The sequence below is a fragment of the Archocentrus centrarchus genome, chromosome 6 (assembly GCF_007364275.1).
Source record: "Archocentrus centrarchus isolate MPI-CPG fArcCen1 chromosome 6, fArcCen1, whole genome shotgun sequence".
In the NCBI taxonomy this organism is placed as follows: Eukaryota; Metazoa; Chordata; class Actinopteri; order Cichliformes; family Cichlidae; genus Archocentrus; species Archocentrus centrarchus.
The window spans coordinates 17,759,771-17,782,697 of record NC_044351.1 but is presented as its reverse complement, the minus strand read 5'-3'; the positions used below and the strand labels follow the sequence as shown (position 1 = coordinate 17,782,697).

Below are 22,927 nucleotides of genomic sequence, written 5' to 3'. Positions count from 1 at the left end.
GAAGTAGTTGATGGGGGAGGAGTAGTAATGGTGTATGTGTGAGGTGTTGTAGTGGTTGTTGTGTGAGGTGTTGTAGTGGTTGATGAGGGAGGAGTTGTCGTTGTTGGGTGAGGTGTTGTAGTGGTTGTTGTGGGAGGAGTTGTAGTGGTGTATGTGTGAGGTGTTGTAGTGGTTGTTGGGTGAGGTGTTGTAGTGGTTGTTGTGTGAGGTGTTGTAGTGGTTGTTGTGTGAGGTGTTGTAGTGGTTGTTGTGTGAGGTGTTGTAGTGGTTGTTGGTTGAGGTGTTGTAGTGGTTGTTGTAGTGGTTGATGTGGGAAGAGTTGTAGTGGTGTATGTGGGAGGTGTTGTAGTGGTTGTAGTAGTAGTGCAAGCGTTAATAATTCCATTTTCTCCACAAATAGTCATGCAGGATCCATCTCCATCATGTGTGTCATAGATCGTTTCTCCAAATTTGTACTTCTGACCATTGAAGAAACAAGGGCAAGCTGCAAAAGAATAAAAATATGTTAACAGCACTTATCTGCTGCACCTGTTTAATGTATAATGTTTATCCCAGTCACCTTTGGCATCATACTTGCAGTCCCTCTTCGTTGAAGAACAGGAACTGAATAGTAAATGAGAGAAACATGATATAACTTGAATAGATTTATGAAAACATATATCTACATGTATTTCTTTACATTACCCTCATATTTTTAAGTAACGTTTAGAGATATTTTTCGGATTATAGGTTGCTCTGGAGTATAAGTCGCACCAGCAGAAAAATGCATAATGAAGAAAAAAAAATATAAGTCGCACTGGACTATAAGTTGCATTTTGGGGGGAAATTTATTTGATAAAATCCGAGACCAAGAACAGACATTCCATCTTGAAAGGCAATTTAAAATAATAATGGATTAAAGAACAGGCTGAACAGGCCGACAGGATGGTTTTGGTTGTCACTGAAGCCCATGCTTTGTTGATCCATCCAGTGACTTCCAGGAAAGTTGGATGGTGCATTCTCCCGGTTGGCGTGAAGCTGTGCTCTCCATCCATCATCCACTGCTCCCACAGGTTACGCAAGACTACCTTAAAGCTCCGGTTCACGGAGATGTCAAGTGGCTGGAGTATTTTGGTTGATGTGTTAATAATTTCACATATAAGTCGCTCGGGAGTATAAGTTGCACCCTCCGCCAAACTATGAAAAAAAGTGCGACTTATAGTCCGGAAAATACGGTAATTTATTTTTTACATATATGTAGCGTTAGAGAGGCAAGACTGAGATGGTTTGGACATGTGCAGAGGAGGGATAATGGGTATATTGGACAAAGAATGTTGAACAATGAGTTGCCAGACAGGAGGAAAAGAGGAAGACCACTGAGAAGATACATGGATGTAGTGAAGGAGAACATGCAGAGGGTTGGAGTGACAGAAGAGGATGCTAGAGATAGGGTGAGATGGAGGCACATGATCTGCTGTGGCAAACACTCTTTTGGAGCAGCCGAAAGAAGAACAAAAATAATTTTTGATAAAAAAATATAAAAGTTATCAACTTTTTCAACAGTTACAGCATTAGTATGGTGGGACGTTTCTCACCAGCTGTAACAGTCTTGATTTGAAGGCATGGATTCTCCTTCATTATAATGATTCTCTTCATCATCATAGCAGCCACATCCTGTCACTGGCACACATTTCATGGTAACGTCTTCCAAATAAGGTCGGTCTGGTGGGCAGGTTGGATAGCAACCTTAAAAATTGAAACGACATTGTAAATTATCATGGTATAAAACATGGTAATAATTAAGTCAGCATTGTGTGTGCAACTTCAGACTGCTCTTAGCACACAGTTTCAGAAAATTTTTTTACTTGTGGTTTTATAGGATGCCAATGAGAGCGAAAATTCTTCAATATGGTCACACGCTGCTGCAATCTTCTGTCCGTAAGGGGCAGCCAGTCAGAAGAAAATTAACTTAATTGGATAAGTGAAAGAAAAAGGATGGATGGATGGAAGAGGAAGGATGCTAAAATAGTTTATTTCAGACAGTGGATGAACTGAGGGGACAACACCAAAGCCCAGTATATAAAAAGAAAATATGGAATTGAAAATGAATACAATAATTTTAAGCATATTTGCACAAAATTGTTGACTTTACTTAAAAGGAGGTGACATGGTCAGTGTATAGTTGTAAACCTAAAAATGCATGCACTATCCCTTTCTTAGAATTTATACCTTCTAATGCTGGAAGATGATTGTAGCATTTTCCTGAGGGATTTCTGCATGTTGGTATGCATGATCTTCCACAAGGCTTATAATGCCATTCACACTCTCCATCAGGGTTGTAATAATCACAGAATACAGCTAATAAAACAAAAGCAATGAATCATAAATAATCATTAACTCAATTTTCATATTAAACTTAATTTGTATACAGAGCTAATGCTGACACTTTTTAAAATTATATTCAACAGTTTTATTATTATCTCTTCACAGAACAAGAAAACAATACTCACGGCAGATGGTGGGAGTTCTCCATTTCACGCAGACTCCTGCCTCATTACAGGCTGCTGCATAGGCTGCTACAGCTGAACAGAAACACTCACAATCTCCTCCTGCATTGCAGGCACACGTGTCTTTCACACAGGCATCAAAATAGAGTTGGGGATCCACCTTTTTGAAATAAGTCATTGTATATGCAAGTAAAAGGTGAATTATAGTTGGCAATAGAATAGAACATAATTTACTCTGTACTTGCATTCATAAAATCTTACCTTTGATTGGCAGCTAGCAAACACTGTACTCTTGATAATGCTGCAGTGTTTCACTGCCCATGCCTGCCTGTGTGAGTATAGTGTACAGGCATCTTTTGGAGTTTGTGCACTTGGACAGGTAGGTGACACTTGCCAGCTGTTTCCAAACACAATGGGATCAACCACAACTTCTTTATTTCTGGTGGTGAAATCATTCCTAATATTTCCATCATAATTGCCACACAGACCGCAGACTTTGCCCTAAAACAAGAAGAAGTTGATTTGTAAAGTGGAAACTGAATTTGCAGCTGCAGTTTGAGTATAGGTCACATACTTTGAATGTAGATGCCAGTTTGATCATGAGGGTTGTCCTCTTATTCCAAATTACAATGAGGCCGTTCTTTGCTTCAATGACTAAATACAGACCCACAGTGTGGACCTGATAAGGTATTTCCTCCCCACTGGTTTGTTTGATAACTTTGATAGTTTCATCTGAGAGACGAATTTCATTGTTCTGAAAATAACAAAACATGCTTATTAGAATTTCTGACAAACAATTTTGAGCATTTAAACTCATTAGTAAGTGCAACAAAGTTAGATCATATCTTATAATTCATAGTTTCTATCTCACCAGTGCTCAATCAGAATGTTGTAGCTATTACCTATTATCTAATGTAGCATAAAAACAAGTTCAACTGAAGCACACAGTCGGTGTACATATGTACCAAAACCTATAAGAGAAATTCAGCAACAATACACAGCAAAAGATTAATATTTAAATTTTTGGCTTGCTTAATTTTCCAAAATGTAAAACAGGGCTCAAGCTGCAGCTCACAGTGCAACTCAGTATATCCCTGGCAACACAGCACATTCTGGTTTTTTGTTTTGTTTTGTTTTGTTTTTTTTTTAAGTACAGTATAGTGATATCGTGGTCATAACTATGAAATCATACATCATTATTTATAAGGTGTCTGCATTTTCAAAATTTCGTGAATACAATACACTTCAAGCGCATACCCCCAAGTAGAGCTTGATTTCAAAGGAGCAGACAGTTTCAGCATTTTCACAGGGGATGCTCTCAATCAGCACCTTGAAGGTGCCGTTCACATCATCTCCACAGTAATCCTGCAAGATTCTGATATCAGTATCACAAACGTACTTTTAACCGGTCACAAAGACTAAACATAAGTACAAACTATACCTGGACAAAGATGTAGCTACAGTCCCCATGAAACGCAAATCTCTTTTCATCAAAAGTGATGTAATTCCCTTCTCCATATATAGTACAGGTTCCACCACAGTCCTGATCTGTACATTCCCAAATGCTCCTCTTGCATGTGCTAAGATTTGAAGAAAGAACGCAAATTTTAAAAAATATCACTAATTCCCAACAAACAAGTTGGTCACAACTAATCAAGTTGCCCTGATCTGAAAAACATATTTTGGGGACCCCTGCAGTTTGAGTACATTTATGGTAATTTTTAAAAATATTTTTTAAATGTTAAAAAAAAATTTAAACGTAAAATTTTTTAATTCTTTTAATCGCGAGAAACCGTGGAAAACCTCACCATGTATTGCAGTCCACTTTAACAGATTCTCCATGTTTATAAAACTCCCCATTATATGGGCAGGGACAGTCCTCCTTCTTTACACAGCCTCCATTACCATCTGACAGCAGGCCATCAGGACAAACACATCCTGACACACAGTGTGTGCTGACCTATGAAGAATAACAGGAATATATTTCAGCAGTATATTTAATATCTGATTATACTGTTGTGATATACATGTGTAGCAGTCATGAACCAGCTTCTCAGTCTTACACATTCTGTGTTCAGTATCTGGCAGCTGTTTTGGCATGCAGATCCCTTTTCACCTGGCTGTGCATTTGAGCAGTCGAAGAAAACCATCGGGCTTGTGCATGCTGAGAACAATGATTGTGTGTTACAAATGACACTACTGTATGCTTTACTAATACTTTCCTTTCCTGTAGAAGGAATCATTTGATGAACAGAGTACTTTATACCTACATTCAACTATTTTGCTTCCTGTACAGCTTAATTGCCCACCATTGCAGGAGCTGAAATACAAAGAAAGACAAGACAAAGAAAAAAGGGATGAATTTTATGAGTCCAGTGAAATGTCAAGATATCAATTTCATTTGCTTGTGTCCAGGCTGAATGTTTCTGGCACAACTTCACCTGATGATCCTCGTAAACAACACAAGCTGAAATGCATTGGTGAAGCTACAGTGTGATATAATAAATACAGCTGTTGCCAGAGTTTTAACTTCATAAGACATCTCCTTAGGTTCAGACATTTAATTCAATCCACTTGCTGAATGAGCGGACTGATTTGTCTTTGTCACAGGGTTGGCTAGATCAAAGGACTCCAACAGTAGTTTAATTTCCAAAATCAGCCACACGAGTCACAAGTTATGGTCACAAACAAAGTCCAACTTTGGCCCAACAGTGGCGGCAGAGTGCTCAAGTAGTGACACATACCTGAAGAAATGTGCCAAATTTGACAACTTTTGACTAGACGGTTCTAGGGGCTGCCATAGGCTCACTTTGGAGAGTAAAATGTTGATGATAATGATGATTACATAATAATAACAAAAAACACACAACCTTCATTTTTCAAACATTTAGTTCTCGATTAAACAGAGTATGAAATGTGTAAAATGAGCTCAGCCTTAAACACCTTCAGCAGTAATGTTAATCCATATAACAGGAATATTTTTTTTCTGCAATTCCTTTTACTTTTGATACTTGTGCATAATTTGCTAATACTTTTATTTTACATTGTTTGTGCTTGCCTTTCTGTAAAAGACAACATGTGCCAGTGACACACACACACACACACACACACACACACACACACACACACACACACACACACACACACACACACACACACACACACACACCACCAGCCAATCAGTACTCAAAGTAATACCAAGCATTGTCAAGCTGCACTCTAACAAGGACATTTTAAACAGCTCGTGCTAATTTGTTTTCAGCACACTAGCTGGATGGCTACTGTAAAACAAATGGAGAAACTTAATTAATTGACTTTGCTCCCCTCTTAGGACCCCATCAAAACCAGTATGGTTCTATGGCTATTTACTGGTGCTGACTAGAAATGATGTTAGAGCCAAGTGGAACATGTTGGTCACTAGTGGCCGGTTTCAGAGTATAAAATCTCCCCTTGTGAAAATTGGTTAGAGTGAAAAACAATGTCAGACTACATACAGAAGTGCAACAATTTGACAATTGTTGTTTGATATCCAAATCTCTTTAAGCAGACATCTGGAGGGCAAAGTACAAATCACAAACTTTTTCAAAAGTATAATGCCAGCATAAGAAATTCCTTGAAAGCTCAAGTGCAGTACTTTACAGCATACAGCATTAATGTTTTCTCATCCCTTCTTATTATCTATTTCATGTTAACCATCTACCATCATCAAATTAAAAAAAAAACCCCAGATATTATACAGTGTTAATTTTGTTGATGAACTATTTTCATCATAGTTTTCATCAACGACCCTTATTTTTCATGACAAAAACGAGACGATAACTAAACAAAAACTACCTAAAAGTATAAAAATGATGATGAAATTGACACTTTCTGTATGAATGAAAATGAGATGAAAATGCTTGGGGGGGATGACATCCAATCAGAACTTATTTTATTTTGTGATAGGGCAGGACAAGTTAGGAAAACAATCAAACACACAGTTGCACAAATTTGATCTAAATTTTTCAGGCAGAGCAGGCCTACTCAGTATTTTATTGTTATGCTCAATAAACAAGGTCAGGTAAATAAAGATGTTGTTTGTTTAATATGTGTGTGTATTGGTCTTTCAAGCATAACAATATTCCATAACTTTCAATAAATGTTTAATTTCGTGTAAGTGTGTATAATGACTAATTCAAGGGAAATGAAGGAAAAGCATTTACATTTTACACCCTTTATATTTTAGTTGACTGAATCGACTGTAGATTTAGTCGACTATATTCTTACGCTAATTAGTCGACTAAAACTAGACTAAAACTCAAATCAGATGACTAAATTATGACTAAAACTAAATTACATTTTTGTCGAAAGACTATGACTAAAACTAAATCAAAATTTGCTGTCAAAGTTAACACTGATATTATAAAATGTACATTTTTATATTTTATTTTTGCAGAAGATGAAATGCTCACCAAATTTGTCCATTACGGAGCGTAATGACGTGACCGGATCGAACCACTGTGTCTTCAGTATGACAGGAGCATTCTGAGGGTGATACACACTCGCCTTTCTCATTTAGATAAGTTCCTTCAGCACAGCCACAGCCATCAAGTGGGGTAAAGTCGGCCCCACATGTTAAATCTGACTGACTAAGAGAGCGACAGGTGCGACCACAGCTTGTCATTTGGTAGTCATACACAAAAGTAGGAGGGCAGTCAGTTGTATATTTATCTGTTGGAAGAGGAAAGGGACCGCTTACAGTTTAAATGTTATAAATAGAGACAGATTTAATTTATCCAGGTAGATCATTTAGGTTAAACTTACGGCATGTGCTGTTCCTCCATCCAGTCAACAGGACACCTTCAACAGCACATGCATGAACATAGGAGGATAAAGCAGCACACATGCAGTCCTCACTTTTTTCACAGGCACAGGTGTCATAAACACAATTCTGCAGAGAGAAACAGCAACAAGCTGAATCAATAAATAAATGTACAGCTAATAAGCCAAATATTAAAAAATATATGCACATAGACTAGACTACAAACAAAAGAAGAAATCACTGCTTACGCTTTCATAGACTTTTGGGTGTACATCAGAATGACACGGTGAAAAAAACCCTTTTGGGTCTGACAGCTGGGAGCACCAGTGTTTGGCATATTTCTCTACAGAAGGAAACATGTTCAATAAAACATGATAACACAACAACAACAACAACAAACATAGAGCATGATGTCTGTGCCCTACCTTTTTCTGTACTCAAACTGCAGGGGTCATCAAGTATGTTTTTCACATCAGGGCAGATTGCTTTGGTCTTCCATGCGCTGGCAAATGTCCAAGGTGTTCCTTCAATCATTCCACTCATTGTTCTGAAGTCATTTGATCCATCGTCATCAAAATCTCCACAAAGACCTGGACAAAGATAATGATGCTCTAACTTAACAGCCTTTAGATTTTAAACTTTGAGCCAAACCAATCAAGATCCAAACCCACCGATGAGTTTTCCCTTGTTAGAAACACTGGCTTTGATGTAGACCTGCATAACAGGTGTGAGCTGAATCTCAAGATCAATCCCGTAGGTGGTGTGGATTCCAATAAAGAAAGTAGATGGGTGGAAAATTGTGATGCCATCTGTGAGAGACATATATTTCTTATTAAATGAAAGGACTAATTTAAATCTTCATTAGAGAAGACACACTAAAAAGGAAACAAGTCCTCACCCATGAAGAGAGGAAGCTGAGAGACCAAGCTGTTATACATGACCTTCCCACTGGCTTCAATTACAATCACCTACAGGACAAAATATGTCTTATCAGAAAACACATCTGAACTCTTTACAATAAATATTGCATACAGAGACCAAAATAAATGTAATTTAACATAAATAATTTACCACATGATTTGGCAGTATTAGAGTGACTGAAGCCAGGCAAGTTGAGATATCAGATTTTTCACATTTGCTCAAGTCAACAAGAACACTGAAATTCCCATTTATTTCCTACAGTTGAAAAGTGAAAAATGCACTTAATTACATTTGTAGCTTACATTTATCATTATATTTGGTTTGTGAATAATAATAATAATAATAATAATAATAATAATAATAATAAACACCCCTTTTTTCACCTCACCTTTGTGAGAACATAAGAACATTCTCCGTGGAAGGAATACTTTTTATAATCATAGGTGGAGATGTGAGAGCCACCCAGGATGGAGCAGACACCAGGACAGTCTTTATTATCACAGCTCCATTTACCCTGAGCGCAGGTGCTGTTAACAGAGGTCAGTCAGTTCATCTAAATAAACCAGTTCAAAAAACACATGATGCTAAAGAAATTACCATTCTTTGCATGGCCCTGAGTAGGATTCTCCAGGTTTGTATGTTAGGCCATTATGCATGCAGCTGCACTTGTCAACAGTGACACACCCAGTATGTGTGACATCATCAAAGACAGTCCCTTGGGAAAAAAAGATATATTTACTAAAATTACCCATGTTTCATTGTCCACAATCTCCTCCCATCAACAGTTGAGTAACCAAACTTGCTTATATTGGTAAGTAGAGTACAGTAGGAGTCTGTTATAGACCCTTTTACAGACTCTGAATTTTGTGTCTTGAAGGCAGAAGTTCTTCCAAGTCAAAGACAAGGAAACAGGACCGCTGTGTATGAGGCTCGGGCCATTGTAAACAAATCAGAGAACTACGTCCTCACAGCGAATTGTACATGCACGGCGTGAGTACTTTGTCAAATTGCTTTTCTAGCTTGCTAAGAGTTTTCCAGCTGCATATATTACTGATTTACAATGGAAAAAAATATATACTGTTCCAGTCACACTGTGAGACACGCTCAACCATTCATATGCGAGTCTGCTCAAACTTTTGACTGGCACTGCATTTTGTAATCGATAGTGCGATTAAATATTAATTTAAAAATCAGGACTCTCTGAGTCCTCACCTGTAAAAAGCCAGGCACACTACTGTTTGAAAGTCAAATAGCCTACCAGCTAATGCTGTTTACTTTAGATACCTGACATCCCAGTATAAACAACGGAAGATAAATAACGTTACCTGATATAAAATAGGCATATAAACGTGAGCATTTCTGATCATGTCCTCAGTCCTGATCGTGTCCTCAGTCCAAATTTTATCAGTATATTTGAAAGCTTGCAAGCACAGACGCCTCCATTCGGTACAACTTAAGTCCACTTTTTGATGCTGATATCGCTTTTAAATCACGTTTAAACGCTGCGCAGTCTCCATGTTTTTATTGATGTGAATGGATTAGCAGTTCACTTCCCTTGCCAAAATGCGCACACATCCTTTGATGACGTAGGCTGTAAAAGGGTCTGTAGTACCTACATTATAATCAATCAATCCAGTGCTTTTTGGCCACTTAAAATATCTTTATAGATCTGTGATGTTATATTTGTTGCAATTTCTGCAGCCTTCTGAGCCACGGTTCTGTTTTAAAATACATTTTTAATGTCAACGACACTTTTTACCTCGATAAAAAAATGAACATATAAAAACTGATTGCAGCTTCTACCTTGTGACAGAAATGCTGTTTCTCGCTCAAAATTACCTTAAATCATTCATGAGAGATATGTTTGAGATATGTTTCACAGATTATAGGTCAGCGAGTCATTTACAGCCATTTAATACAGGCAATCACTTTCTGGCAAATACCGAAAATCGCTTTATGGCAGCCGATCATTTTTGGCACAACACCAGCAGCACCCCGCCACCCCCACCTGCCTCAACATAAAAATGATGACCACGAAACGAGGATGAGTCAAACATGTTTAAGGGCAGCATTTCCTTTACTACATACTGTCCGACCAACTTCTTCAGCTCTGTCCCACTTACTGGTTTTGTACCGAAGTCCAGCTTTTGTTGTTTGGGTGCTGGGGCAGGGTTTCCGTGGGGTAGTAAAAGGTAGTAAATTAAATGAGGTCAAATAAAGGCTAGTAAAAGGTAGTAAACAGAATTTGACTTGGTAGTAAATTTTTCATCACCCCTTCAATATATTTTGACTTTTCCATTGATGCAGACTTTTTGCTTTAAGTTCGTTTAACTATAAGATCTGTATAGAAATATAACTACTTAGCAGGACCTGAGCTGACGATGATAGATGAGCAGTTCCACTGTCCGATCTGCTGTGCACATGTGCGGAGTCATTTTGCGCCTCGTCATGGGAAAATGTAGTTTTCACAACTTTGGGACGATGACCCGGCATTCAAAGACTGGTTTAACCGTCTGGAGTACACGGACGCGCTGGCGCGTCAAAATGACATCGCTGATTTTAGATGAGGTAGCATCGGGGCGCTCCTGAATCGAAAGTGCAGACTTCAAACTATGTACCAGTTTTTAAATTACATAAATAGGCCAAGTAAAACCAGAGTTATGCCCAACAATTTATGCCATGCATTTTCCTGTATATTGTCCTCACCTTCGATGCGCGTTTTGTGCAGAAATAAACGACAAAAACGTGAGTTTCGCTAACAGGAAGTGCTTGCTAATAAAAATTTTAACAAAAATATATAAATTTGACCTGAAACAGTGTGACGGCGATCAAATCACACCGAGCATCCACCATTCACCAGCAGCGGATTTGTGCGCGCAGGGGTACAGATCCCTATTTTGTTTTTTGTGCTACACAAAGCACTGTAACTGCAACCTCAAGGTCAGCTACGGGCACAAGTATTGCCATCACACCTCAGCAGCAAACCAGTATTCTATTGGAAAATAAATAATTGGCTTGTGAAACTTGAATTTCATTGCATTTTGTTTATATTCTTAAAAAAGCAAATTTAGATAGATACAACTCATTGTCATTGTGTGCACAAGGGACACAACGAAATAATTGTTCCAGATCACTCATCCAGAGACGAGCATCTGCCGTCATACAGCCAGAGACCGGCGCTACCGTAAGGCAATGTGGTTTAAGTGTCTTGCCCAAGGACACAACGCAGCACAGGGGCAGGGACTCAAACCGGCAACCCACTGGCTGCAAGGCGAGCGCCTACCCACTGCGCCACTTTTTGAAATGTGTTTGGAATATTAATGTGTATGAGGTTTTAGTCAAGACAAAGTCACTGTTACACCTTCAATAAGTGGGATAAAGTTTTGTCTTTGGTGAGAGATAGGCGATCATCTTACATGGCTTAGTGCTGTGAATTCACCACTACCCCAAAAACGGCTGCTGCTTGATTTCGTGCTTGTAGTAAAAATAGGTAGTTAAAGGTAGTAAATTGAACTCTAGGATTCCTGTATAAACCCTGTGGGGGGCCTCCTGCATTAGCCACAGCTCTGCTTCGCACCACCTTGTGGGACTCGCTCTGTAGGTTTGACTGTGCCATGTTGCGACTCCAAATGTTTCTTCGACTTTGACGTGTTTTTGAAGCTAGATAGCACTTTGCCACCAGCACAGAGTGCACAACTAACCTTGATATTGTCATCTTTAGCTGACACAAACTCAAAATAGTGCTGGTTATTTCCAGCGAGAAACATGCATCTCTCTTCCCGTTTGTGTCGCTGTGCTGTTATTGTCCTCATGCTGAAAACAGGTCTTAATTGTTGCATCGGCCAGACATCACTCCCCGAAACGCAAGAAGAAAGCAAAAATATATCTTTTTACTAAGAAAATGACAAAAATAGTAATGCAGTGACTTGGATAAGTAACTTTAATCTGATTACTGGACTGCAAATAGTAACGCCTTAGATTACTCGTTACAGAGAAAGAGTAGTCAGATTAGAGTAACGTTTCTAAGTAATGCATTACTGACATCACTGGTCATATGTTACAGGTTAGGGTTCAGAAGGGATTTCTGGTTACTGCAGATCTCTAATTCAGGCCTTATTAGCAATAATTCTCTAATAAACCAGAAGACTTGCACATCCAGTGTTCATACACCTTTTCCAGGATCAAATTCAAGCACTTTTTAAACACTTTCAACATTAATTTTCAAGATTTTCCAGCACAATAACACTGTGATACATTTTTATACAAATACATACATATTCAAAATGATTTCACATTTTATAATCACATTAAAAATATGGTAATATAGTCACTTGAAAGAAAACAATAAATTTTTTTCTCTTGAATTTTTGGCCACAGCAGCTTTTATGAGCAGGAAATGGGGGAAAGATACTGGGGAAGACACGCGGGCAAATTGGCAACAGGCCGGGACTCAAACCCGTGCCGCCCACACCGCAACGCAGCATATGTATGTGGTCGCCGGCTTCACCACTAACTATTGATTGTTAATTCTGGAAACTTTATTCTCTTTACTGTGAGCAAATCTGGTTTAAAACAGCTCTTATGTTTCTGCCATGGTGTAACTCAGTCTAATGCAGTAACCTGAACTATCCATCAAAGTGACCAATCACATTAGGCTCCATAGGCTCTGCCCAAATGGTGAAAAGTTAGTTTCTTCACAAGTGTAGAATTCAGCTCTGGGCGTGTAAAGTTACCTCACGAGAAAGTGAACCTACAGCAGCACGCGCACAGCAGACACTCATATGCGATATGTTCGTGCGCGCAGCTGCTGAGTTCTACGTGCATGAGTTGTTCAATTAACTCACGAGGAATGAATACCTGTGCTCGAGGAATGACATTATTTGTGCGGATTATGTTTTTTCTTGTGTGACTTTTGACCTAAATATAATTCCATACTCGTCTTATCCATAATTGGAATTTGCTGTTTTCCAGCGAACACTCATTAAAATGGCAACTCTCTGTCTTCGGGGGAGGGCTGGGTCCCAGACAGACTGACAGTTCGCATGCAGATGTGCAGGCCAGGCCCAGGCTGAGAAATTTTCATTTCAGACTTTCCAACTGATTTTCTTTCTCTATCTCATAAGCAAACTATTCAATCAGATAGTTATTTTAAAATTTTTTATAAAAGCAGTTACAATTTCAAGCAGTTTCAAGTACTATATCCAAAATTCAAATGCTTTTCAAACCTTGAAAGGACAATATTAAAATCCAAGCATTTTCAAGGGTTTCCAGCACCTGTACAAACCCTGCATATCATGCATTCAGCGTGTCCCAGAGTTGCGTTTCTTTCCACTAATGGTTTTGCATAAATCACGTAAAAAAAAAAAAAAGTGTACGCAACAAAAACATAATCCAGGTGTTTTATCAATCTCATCAGCTGCCAACAGCACTTCCTATGTCTAAATATTCGTTATCACATTGTCAGCATGAACTATCATGTTTTTAATGCAAGCCACTAACTACAACAACGGTAAGTAACATAATTTTGCTGGGAACTGTAGCTTTTTCTCCAAGGCTTCTCACAGTTCCTGGGATTTTAAGTTTAATAGGAAGGCAGAAAATGTCATTTGCTCCCTTTTTCTTCTTCTCCCCCCTCGTGTTCATACTAGTCGCCATTTTGCTTTCTGTAACCCCGCAAAATCAAACCTGAACATGACCGTCGGGAGATTGCATGTGCACATTGTGAACAAACCTGACTGTGTCTGGTGGTAGATTGCAAATTGTAGTGAAATAATACTATAGTGAAGCGAGAACAAATCAGAGCATGGTATTGGCAACAGGGCGGGGTGCACGCCGCTTACTAATTGCAGTAATAGAAGAGTTTTGAACCGGTGAAATTCTCAGCGTGGTGTAAGACAGTCTCAGCATGGCATTGTGCCAGGGAATCAACCACTGGCTAGAACCCTGTACATGTTGTTGCAGCCAAAGATGGCCAAATTTTATTAAATACCAATGTAGCTTCACAAATACACTAAAGAGTGTCAAGTTAAAAGGACAACACATCTAGCCTTGCAAAAATAGTACTGAGTAGGTCCTATCCCTAATAAACAAAACAAAACTAAAACAACCAAAATATATATATATATATTTCATGCATTAGTAACTAAAAAACTTACCAGATGGACAGAAACATCCATCAATGCAGTGCGTATCACAGACTTCGCTTCTCCTCTGGTTTCTACAAGTGTCTTTACAGGGGCTACCACATTCCTGATACTCCATATTGAAGGGGCATTCATTTCCTTTTCAGCACACAAAAATTGCAATTAAAATTCAAAATAAAAGTTATTACGATGTTATTACAAAATAAATATCCAATCACATTGTTTCTGGTCTTACCACAGATTTTTGCTGATGCCCACTGCTTTGGTTTCCCGCCTAAATGAGCACACTGACGGGAGTATTCTGACATGGTTGAACACAGGCAAGACGTATTCTTGCTGTTACACAAGCACAGGTCTCTCTTACAGGCTGTCATGAAGGACTCAGTGTCAATCAGCCCTTTACAGCTGTCAAATGCAGCTCTATTCAGCAGTTTCTCACAGATGTTTTCCTGTTGGTCAAAGTATATCATGCACTTAAAGTCTGTGTGTGTATATATATATATATATTAGGGGTGGGATTAATCGAATTAATTACAAGCTTTGTAATTAATTAATCGAAATTAATCGCATTTTAATCGCATTTCAATATTTAACATGATAAATATTAATTTAAGTTTGGTTGATGAATGAATCAATATACATAAGCTTAAACTTCAAAATTTTGTTTATTTTCCCACAAGTCTACTACAAAGTACTACAAAGGGTGGAAGTGCTCCTGTGATAAGCAAACTCCTGAAATTAAAGTTAAGCATCATAACTGGATAGTTTTATTCAACATTAATGTCTCACTTAATATAGTTGGAAATTAATCATTCACTCAGCTGTATTCCTTGATGTTGAAATGTGTTATGCTTGTTTTAACAGCTTATTTTGAATTAAAGAATTAAAATTAAACCACAAAAAGGAGCAAAAGTTTGTTCTCCGTTTAACCAGCTGCTTTTACACAGCTGTACTTCGCACTCACGGTTGCTAGGCGACATAAGCTACGCAGAGGTGAGGGCAGGATATGCTGATATGAAGGGTAGCTGCTCACTTCCAGCCTTTGCGGTCTTCGTCGGCTGCGAAGGACCGGTGTTGTGCCAAAAAGTGATCGTCTGCCATAAAGTGATTTCCGATGTTTCTATGTGCTTTTATGTATAATGTCTTTGCTTATATTGGTGAATAGGGTGTAGTCAATAGGATTTATGAAGGGCTTGTATATAAAATAAAGAAATTACCTGTTTTTCAAGTATGTTTCTGACTCATTATTATACATTATAATGAATCCAGTCCTCTTCGGTCACTACAAATATCTTTATAGAGTGTAATGTTATATTTGTTGTGATTTCTGCTGCCCTCTTGGCCAGATTTCTTTTTAAAAGACATTTTAAAGATCAATTACAGTTTTTACCCTGATAAATAAAGAATATATAAAAAACACTGCCAAAAAGTGATTGCAGCTTCTACCTTGTGACAGAAATGTTGTTTCTCGCTCAAAATGACTTAATATAATTCACGAGAGATATATTTGACATATTTTCCACAGATTTTAGATCAGAAAGTCATTTACAACAGTTTAAATACAGGCAATCATTTTCTGGCAAATACCGGAAATCACTTTTTGGCAGACGATCACTTTTTGGCACAACACCGGTCTAAGTGGGCCGAGTCCTTCGAAGGATGCAGCCCCTGAATTTTTGACATCGTGCGTCGATATAATCTGTATGCCTGGAACTCGTGCACTGAGAAACGTTCCATGGTGCAAAGTGCAATTAAAATGCGTTAAAAATTTTAATTCCTTATTTTCCCCGTAGTTAATTATTCGAAATTAACGCATTAAAGTCCCACCCCTAATATATATATATATATATATATATATATATATATATATATATATATATATATATATATATATATATATATATATATATACACACACACACAGTGGCTTGCAAAAGTATTCATACCCCTTGAACTTTTCCATATTTTGTCACATTACAACCACAAACATAAATATATTTCACTGGAATACACTGGTATACAATTGTGAAGTGGAATGAAAATTATACATGATTCAAAACATTTTTTACAAATAAAAAACTGAAAAGTCTGGTGTGCAAAAGTATTCAGCTCCCCTGAGTCAATACTTTGTGGAACCACCTTTTGCTGCAATTACAGCTGCAAGTCTTTTAAGGTATGTCTCCACCAGCTTTGCACATCTAGTGACTGAAATTTTTGCCCATTCTTCTTTGCAAAATAGCTCAAGCTCAGTCAGATTAGATGGAGAGCGTTTGCGAACAGCAGTTTTCAGATCTTGCCACAAATTCTCGATTGGGTTTAGGTCTGGACTTTGACTGGGCCATTCTAACACATGAATATGTTTTGTTTTAAACCATTCCATTGTAGCCCTGGCTTTATGTTTAGGGTTGTTGTCCTGCTGGAAGGTGAAGCTCCGCCCCAGTCCTAAGTCTTTTGCAGACTCCAACAGGTTTTCTTCCAAGATTGCCCTGTATTTGGCTCCATCCATCTTCCCATCAACTCTGACCAACTTCCCTGTCCCTGCTGAAGAGAAGCAGCCCCAGAGCATGATGCTGCCACCACCATATTTGACAGTGGGGATGGTGTGTTCAGAGTGATGTGCAGTGTTAATTCTCCGCCACACATAGCATTCTGCATTTTGGCCAAAAAGTTCAATTTTGGTCTCATCTGACCAAAGCACCTTGTTCCACATGTTTGCCGTGTCCCCAACATGGCTTCTGGCAAACTGCAAATGGGACTTTTTATGGTTTTCTTTTAACAATGGCTTTCTTCTTGCCACTCTTCCATAAGGACCACATTTGTGCAGTGCACGACTAATAGTTGTCCTGTGGACAGATTCCCACACATGAGCTGTGGATCTCTGCATTTCGTCCAGAGTCACCATGGGCCTCTTGGCTGCATCTCTGATCAGTGCTCTTCTTGTTCAGCCTGTAAGTTTAGGTGGACGGCCTTGTCTTGGTAGGTTTACAGTTGTGCCATACTCTTTCCATTTCCAGATAATGGATTGAACAGTGGTCTGTGAGATGTTCAAAGCTTGGGAAATCTTTTTATAACCTAAGCCTGCTTTAAACTTCTCCACAACCTTATTCCTGACCTGTCTGTTGTGTTCTTTGGACTTCATGATGCTGTTTACTAGGGTTTAATCCCGGGATCCGGGATTCCCGGGAAATGCGATCAGAACCATTTCCCGTTTCCCGGGAAACGTTAGACGGGAAACCGGGAAAAAAGTCGTGCGCGTCGATTTGACTTTCAGAAAGAAAAGAAAGCTTCAGAATGTTAAATTTAAGGAAATATTGAGAGAAGGGTTCGTTTAATGCGAAAAGCATTACTCTTCATTTCAGGCACATTCAGCCTCCGTTTAAGGCTTCAGCCTTCATCTCAAGCGTTTTAATAGAGGTATTAAACAGTTGTACTTTTTTCCTCTTTAATTTGTTGAAATCGTAGGCAATGTGTTTACCCTAAGGTATTTTGTATTATATAATTCTATATTATTATATATTACTATATTGCATTATATAGCCTATAAAATATGCCTGCCCTGAACAATAAAGAAATATCTGTTTAACTTCGAGTGTTTCTTTTCCTCGTTTGCAGCCGCTTACTAACAATCATGAATTAGGATACGGGCCTAATGGGTGAAGAAATTATCATGAAATAGATTGCTTTAACATATTTCGCTTTTAAAATGGAGTTGAGTAAAATGTATATTTTTTAGGCTATAAGGATTGGCCAGTTTTTCAAAAGACGATTCACAGCGAACCTACTTTAACCCTCAGACACGGTGTTATAAATTTGCTGTTGCCAGAATGGCAATGACCAAGTCGTAGTGCATTACTCAAGGCCCTGTGTTATGCCATATTATAGTGTAGTACGGTAGTTAACTTTTCAATGACTATTACAGCGTTCCACTGGTGGAGATATAGTGCAACAGATGTCGCCACGACAGCGTGGCTGAGCCTTTATCAATGCTGTGGAGATGAACCGTATTGTTTTGTACCAGCAGTTGTAAAATAGCTTGGTATAATTCCATGTACAATGCAGGAATATTCGAATTATATTTGTTAAGGGAGTGTTGAGGAACGATACAACACCGCATAGCTCGAGCACTTGAATGTCGAGATGTAGGTTTTATTGCATTAATCAAGCTGACGTTGCCCCCTACTGGGCATAACAGGACATAGCTGGAAAGCTACCTCTACAATATCACAATAGGTTAAGGCCGACACAGGCTACAGAAGGCCTAATTAAAATAAAAAAATAAATAAACTTTTTCCCGGGATTCCCGGGAAATGACGAGCCATTTCCCGGGAATTTGATTCATGTCATTTTCGGGAAAAATATTAAACCCTACTGTTTACTCCCCAATGTTCTCTTAACCAACCTCTGAGTCCGTCATGGAGCAGCTGTATTTGTACTGACTAAATGATGACTAAAAAGAGTCCACACAGGTGGACTCTTTTTAGTCATTAGCAGTCATTAGTCATTAGCAGTCATCAGGCAACTTCTGAATGCAACTGGTTGCACTCAGCGAAAAGGGGGCTGAATACTTTTGTACACCATATATATATATATATATATATATATATAAATTAAGCAAATACATTTTTACATACCTGAACATCACATGTCTGTGTGGCTTGAGGGGACTCTTTCTCACAATCGTCAGACAGACCTTTGATTTTCCACAGGTCACCATAATCTTCAGCACTTAAAGGAATCATTGTTTCTAATGGGAAACAAGGTTTTAGCAAGTGTGAACATAGATTTGTGTATTTTAGGGTTTTTTTAGGCTTTAGCATTTAGTTTTTACCTGCCATGGTGAACTCATCATGGATCACTTCATTGAAGTCACCACACAGGCCACAGGTTTGATTCTTGAATTTTGCATCCAACTCGACCTTAAAACCAGATGAAAATTAGATATGAATGAAGAAATAGGAAATCTTCAGTTACTATTTGCAAATATTACTCTGGTAAAACTGCCTGCCATTTTGCTGGACTGTTGTCTGCTCTGAGAGCAGTTGTCCTTAAGAATGCCTGTCACACTAAAATTTATGTTTATAGTTTAGCATTTTCTGTAATATTACCTTTGTAATCAGTACAATTTATTTATCATAGTTTAGTACAGTAAGTTCATACACAGGATATAACAAGCATACCCAGAGAGAGTCTTCTTGATTCCACATTAAGACCAATCCCAGCCTTGCTTGAATTTTAACATAAAATGCAGTTTTTTCTATTGAAAAGCCACCTCGGCTGAAGGGAACTTGGACACTATGAGCAAGAAAAAAAAACCCACCACAGACATTAACCATCTATAAAACCAGTACGTCAGCTGTTATTGAAAAGTCACATTTTCAATCCAAACTCACACTGCATCGTTGACTTTGATGGCTGTATTGGCTAATTCCACATTTTCGCCATCCAGTTTCATCATGACTTTCTGAATGGTGGTAACACCATTTATCTCCTGTCGTTGGAGCTGAATGTTGAAACTGTTATAGATGGCCTTACACTGGGATACAAACATGTAGGTGCAAGTGGAGGGAAGACTGAAGAACTTTCCATCAAAGGTCTTAAAATGGTGGTTTCCCCATGTGCTGCAGAACTGGCTATTGTGAGAAGATCTCACTTCTAGTTTTTGAAGGAAAACAAATCATTACAAAAGTGTAAATTTATCATTTTTCTTGCTTGATTTCATCTCTGAAAAAAAATTTACCTGTAATTACTGGCATGTTGCCCATCGTCTGAACCATGGCTTAAAAAGAAGAAAGACCTTTATCACAGCTGCTTTTTATCATAATGTCAGACAAATAAAATGTGTACCTGAGTTCTATTCATCTTAAGACAGAACGGAAAGAAAAGCAGAAAAATTAAAAGTTTCATCTTTACACATCTATGTTTGCCACTCTCATTGTGTCCAACAGTGTACATACCACTGGTGGCTGCTGATAGTCCAAAGCAAAGGCTGAGCCATGGTATCACCCATTCAAGCTGCATGCTGACTGTCCTCATGGTTCTTCAGTCCCTGTCCTGAGAGAGGGAAAGGTGCACCAACTGATATCTCACTGAAAGGACCATTTAATATAGTTCATTTGATGTTTGCAGTTTAGGAGGAGCAGGAGATGCAATCTAAGTGTCAAACTGTTTTGTGTACATTAAAACCACACGCATGGAGTGCCTTATAAAAACATTTCATCTTCATCTATTTGAGTCATGATGGATCTTGTCACTCCCTCTCTCAGGTTCCATACCTTAATTTTAATGGTAATGTTGGGTAAAGATCAATATTAGAAAGAAAAATCTTTTAAATTTTAACTTTCATACAGTTTATTTGTAATTTCCTAAATTATGGAACATTTTCAGGTTCGATTTTTATCAGAAAGATGCCTGATCAAACAAGAATCACTTACTTTTCTCATGTCAGAATGAGATAGACCAACCCACAGTATTTGAGCTGTGGATTGGTCCTCAGTATCTTTGCTGACATAAGAAAATTCATGAAACACTGGACCACGCTTTGAACAAATATGTGCCAAAGTTGTATCCCTGTGAAATGTTATACGGACTAACCTGTACATTTAGCCTACTAACAGAATCTACAGATGGGGGCAAAATTGTTGGTACCCTCGCATTAAAGAGAAAGAAAAACCCACATTGATTACAGAAATAATTTGACCCTGATAAAAGTAATAATAAATAAAAATTTATTGAAAATTAACTAATAAAATCAGACATTGTTTTTGAATTGTGGTTCAACAGAATCATTAAAAAAAAGAAACAAAACAAAACAGAAAAACAAATTACTGAAATTGGCCTGGACAAAAATTTTACTACCCTTAACTTAATATTTTGTTTCACAACCTCTTGAGACAATCACTGCTTCTGTAACTCTCAATGAGACTTCTGCATCTGTCAACAGGTATTTTGGCCCACTCCTCCTGAGCAAACTGCTCCAGTTGTCTCAGGTTTGAAGGCCTTCTCCAGATTACATGTTTTAGCTCCTTCCACAGATGTTCAGTAGGATTTAGATCAGAGCTCATAGAAAGCCACTTCAGAATAATCCAATGTTTTGTTCATAGCCATTCCTGGATGCTTTTTAGCTGTGTGTTCTGGGTCATTATCCTGTTGGAGGACCAAAGCTTTCCGACAGGTTTGTCAGCACATTTTGCTGTGTGAATGCCTTGATATTGAGATTGAGATTTCATTATACCCTGCACAAATCCAAGACACCCTGTGCCAGATGCAGCAAAGCAACCCTAGAACAAAACCGAGCTTCATCCATATGCAATATTTCTATTTTCAGTTTATATGCCTGTAACCTCAGAAGCTTTTGGTGTTGCCAGCCAGTGCTCAACATACACTATATTGCCAAAAGTATTTGCTCATCTGCCTTCACACACATATAAACTTGAGTGACATCCCATTCTTAATCTATAGGGTTTAATATGATGTTGGCCCATCCTTTGCAGCTATAACAGCTTCAACTCTTCTGGAAAGGCTTTCCACAATGTTTAGGAGTGCATTTATAGGAATTTTTGACCATTCTTCCAGAAGTACATTTGTGAGGTCAGACATTGATGTTGGACAAGAAGGCCTGGCTTGCAGTCTCTGCTCTTATTCATCCCAAAGGTATGAAATTATCCAAAATGACTTGGTATTCTGAAGCATTAAGAGTTCTTTTCACTGGAACTAAGGGAAAACTACCCCACACTGTAACCCCCCCCTCCTTCCACCAAACTTCACACTTGGCACAATGCTGTCATACAAGTATCACTCTGCTGGCAACCGCCAAATCCAGACTCGTCCATCAGATTGCCAGATGGAGAAGTGTGATTTGCCACTCCAGAGAACACATCTCCATGTCTCTAGAGTCCAGTGGCGACATGCTTTACACCACTGCAGCCAACACTTTGCATTGTGCTTGGTGATGTAAGGCTTGGATGCAGCTGTTTGGCCGTGTAAACCCATTCCATGAAGTTCTCTATGCACTGCTCTTGAGCTAATATGAAGGCCACATGATGTTTTGAGGTCTGTAGTCTGGCCCAAGCAGTCATCCTCCTTGCCTAAAAACAGCCACAATCATCCGCATGCCAAAAAGGTTATCCATCAGCAGCCTAAATGATTACCGCCTTGTGGCCCTCACACCAGTAATCATGAAGTGCTTTGAGAGACTGGTTCTCCAGCACATCCTCAGGAAGAACAACTTGGGCTCAAACCTGCTTCTGACCTTCTACCACTCATCCACTGAGAGCCTTCTGATTTACTGTATCACAGTATGGTATGGCACTGACGCAGACGGTGTGTCACGACCGCATTTGGAAGAGCCTTTGAATTTGGATAGCCTTCGTTGCCTCGCTGTGACATAATCGGCCTACAAATGCGGCCTTGAATTTGGACACAGCTTGCATGTCTAGGTGCTTGATTTTATACACTGGTCACCATGGAAGTTGTTAAGAATTCTTCAAGCTCGAGAGGTCTGAATCCTCAGCAGAAGTGATTGGAACACCTGAATTCAGTGATTTGGATGGGTGAGTGAATGGTCCATTTAAAATGAT

At 38.6% G+C, this 22,927-nt stretch overlaps 1 protein-coding gene across 1 annotated transcript in view; it reads right to left on the bottom strand.

Moving 5' to 3' along the window:
- LOC115781419 (mucin-2-like) overlaps positions 1–20,418 on the bottom strand; it is a 39,199-nt gene extending 18,781 nt beyond the window's left edge. Inside the window, 29 exon segments of the mRNA XM_030731059.1 lie at positions 324–484; positions 560–603; positions 1,575–1,725; positions 2,209–2,337; positions 2,490–2,646; positions 2,748–2,987; positions 3,061–3,240; positions 3,744–3,851; positions 3,928–4,066; positions 4,295–4,446; positions 4,550–4,650; positions 4,757–4,806; positions 6,938–7,196; positions 7,290–7,416; positions 7,536–7,630; positions 7,713–7,877; positions 7,959–8,096; positions 8,186–8,255; positions 8,359–8,463; positions 8,597–8,735; positions 8,806–8,923; positions 14,364–14,489; positions 14,587–14,800; positions 18,983–19,095; positions 19,180–19,267; positions 19,529–19,643; positions 19,742–20,003; positions 20,089–20,127; positions 20,306–20,418. Of these exon segments, the coding sequence (XP_030586919.1) occupies positions 324–484; positions 560–603; positions 1,575–1,725; positions 2,209–2,337; positions 2,490–2,646; positions 2,748–2,987; positions 3,061–3,240; positions 3,744–3,851; positions 3,928–4,066; positions 4,295–4,446; positions 4,550–4,650; positions 4,757–4,806; positions 6,938–7,196; positions 7,290–7,416; positions 7,536–7,630; positions 7,713–7,877; positions 7,959–8,096; positions 8,186–8,255; positions 8,359–8,463; positions 8,597–8,735; positions 8,806–8,923; positions 14,364–14,489; positions 14,587–14,800; positions 18,983–19,095; positions 19,180–19,267; positions 19,529–19,643; positions 19,742–20,003; positions 20,089–20,127; positions 20,306–20,384 (3,864 nt within the window). The 5' untranslated portion in view covers positions 20,385–20,418.
- Between the last annotated feature and the right edge of the window lie 2,509 nt (positions 20,419–22,927).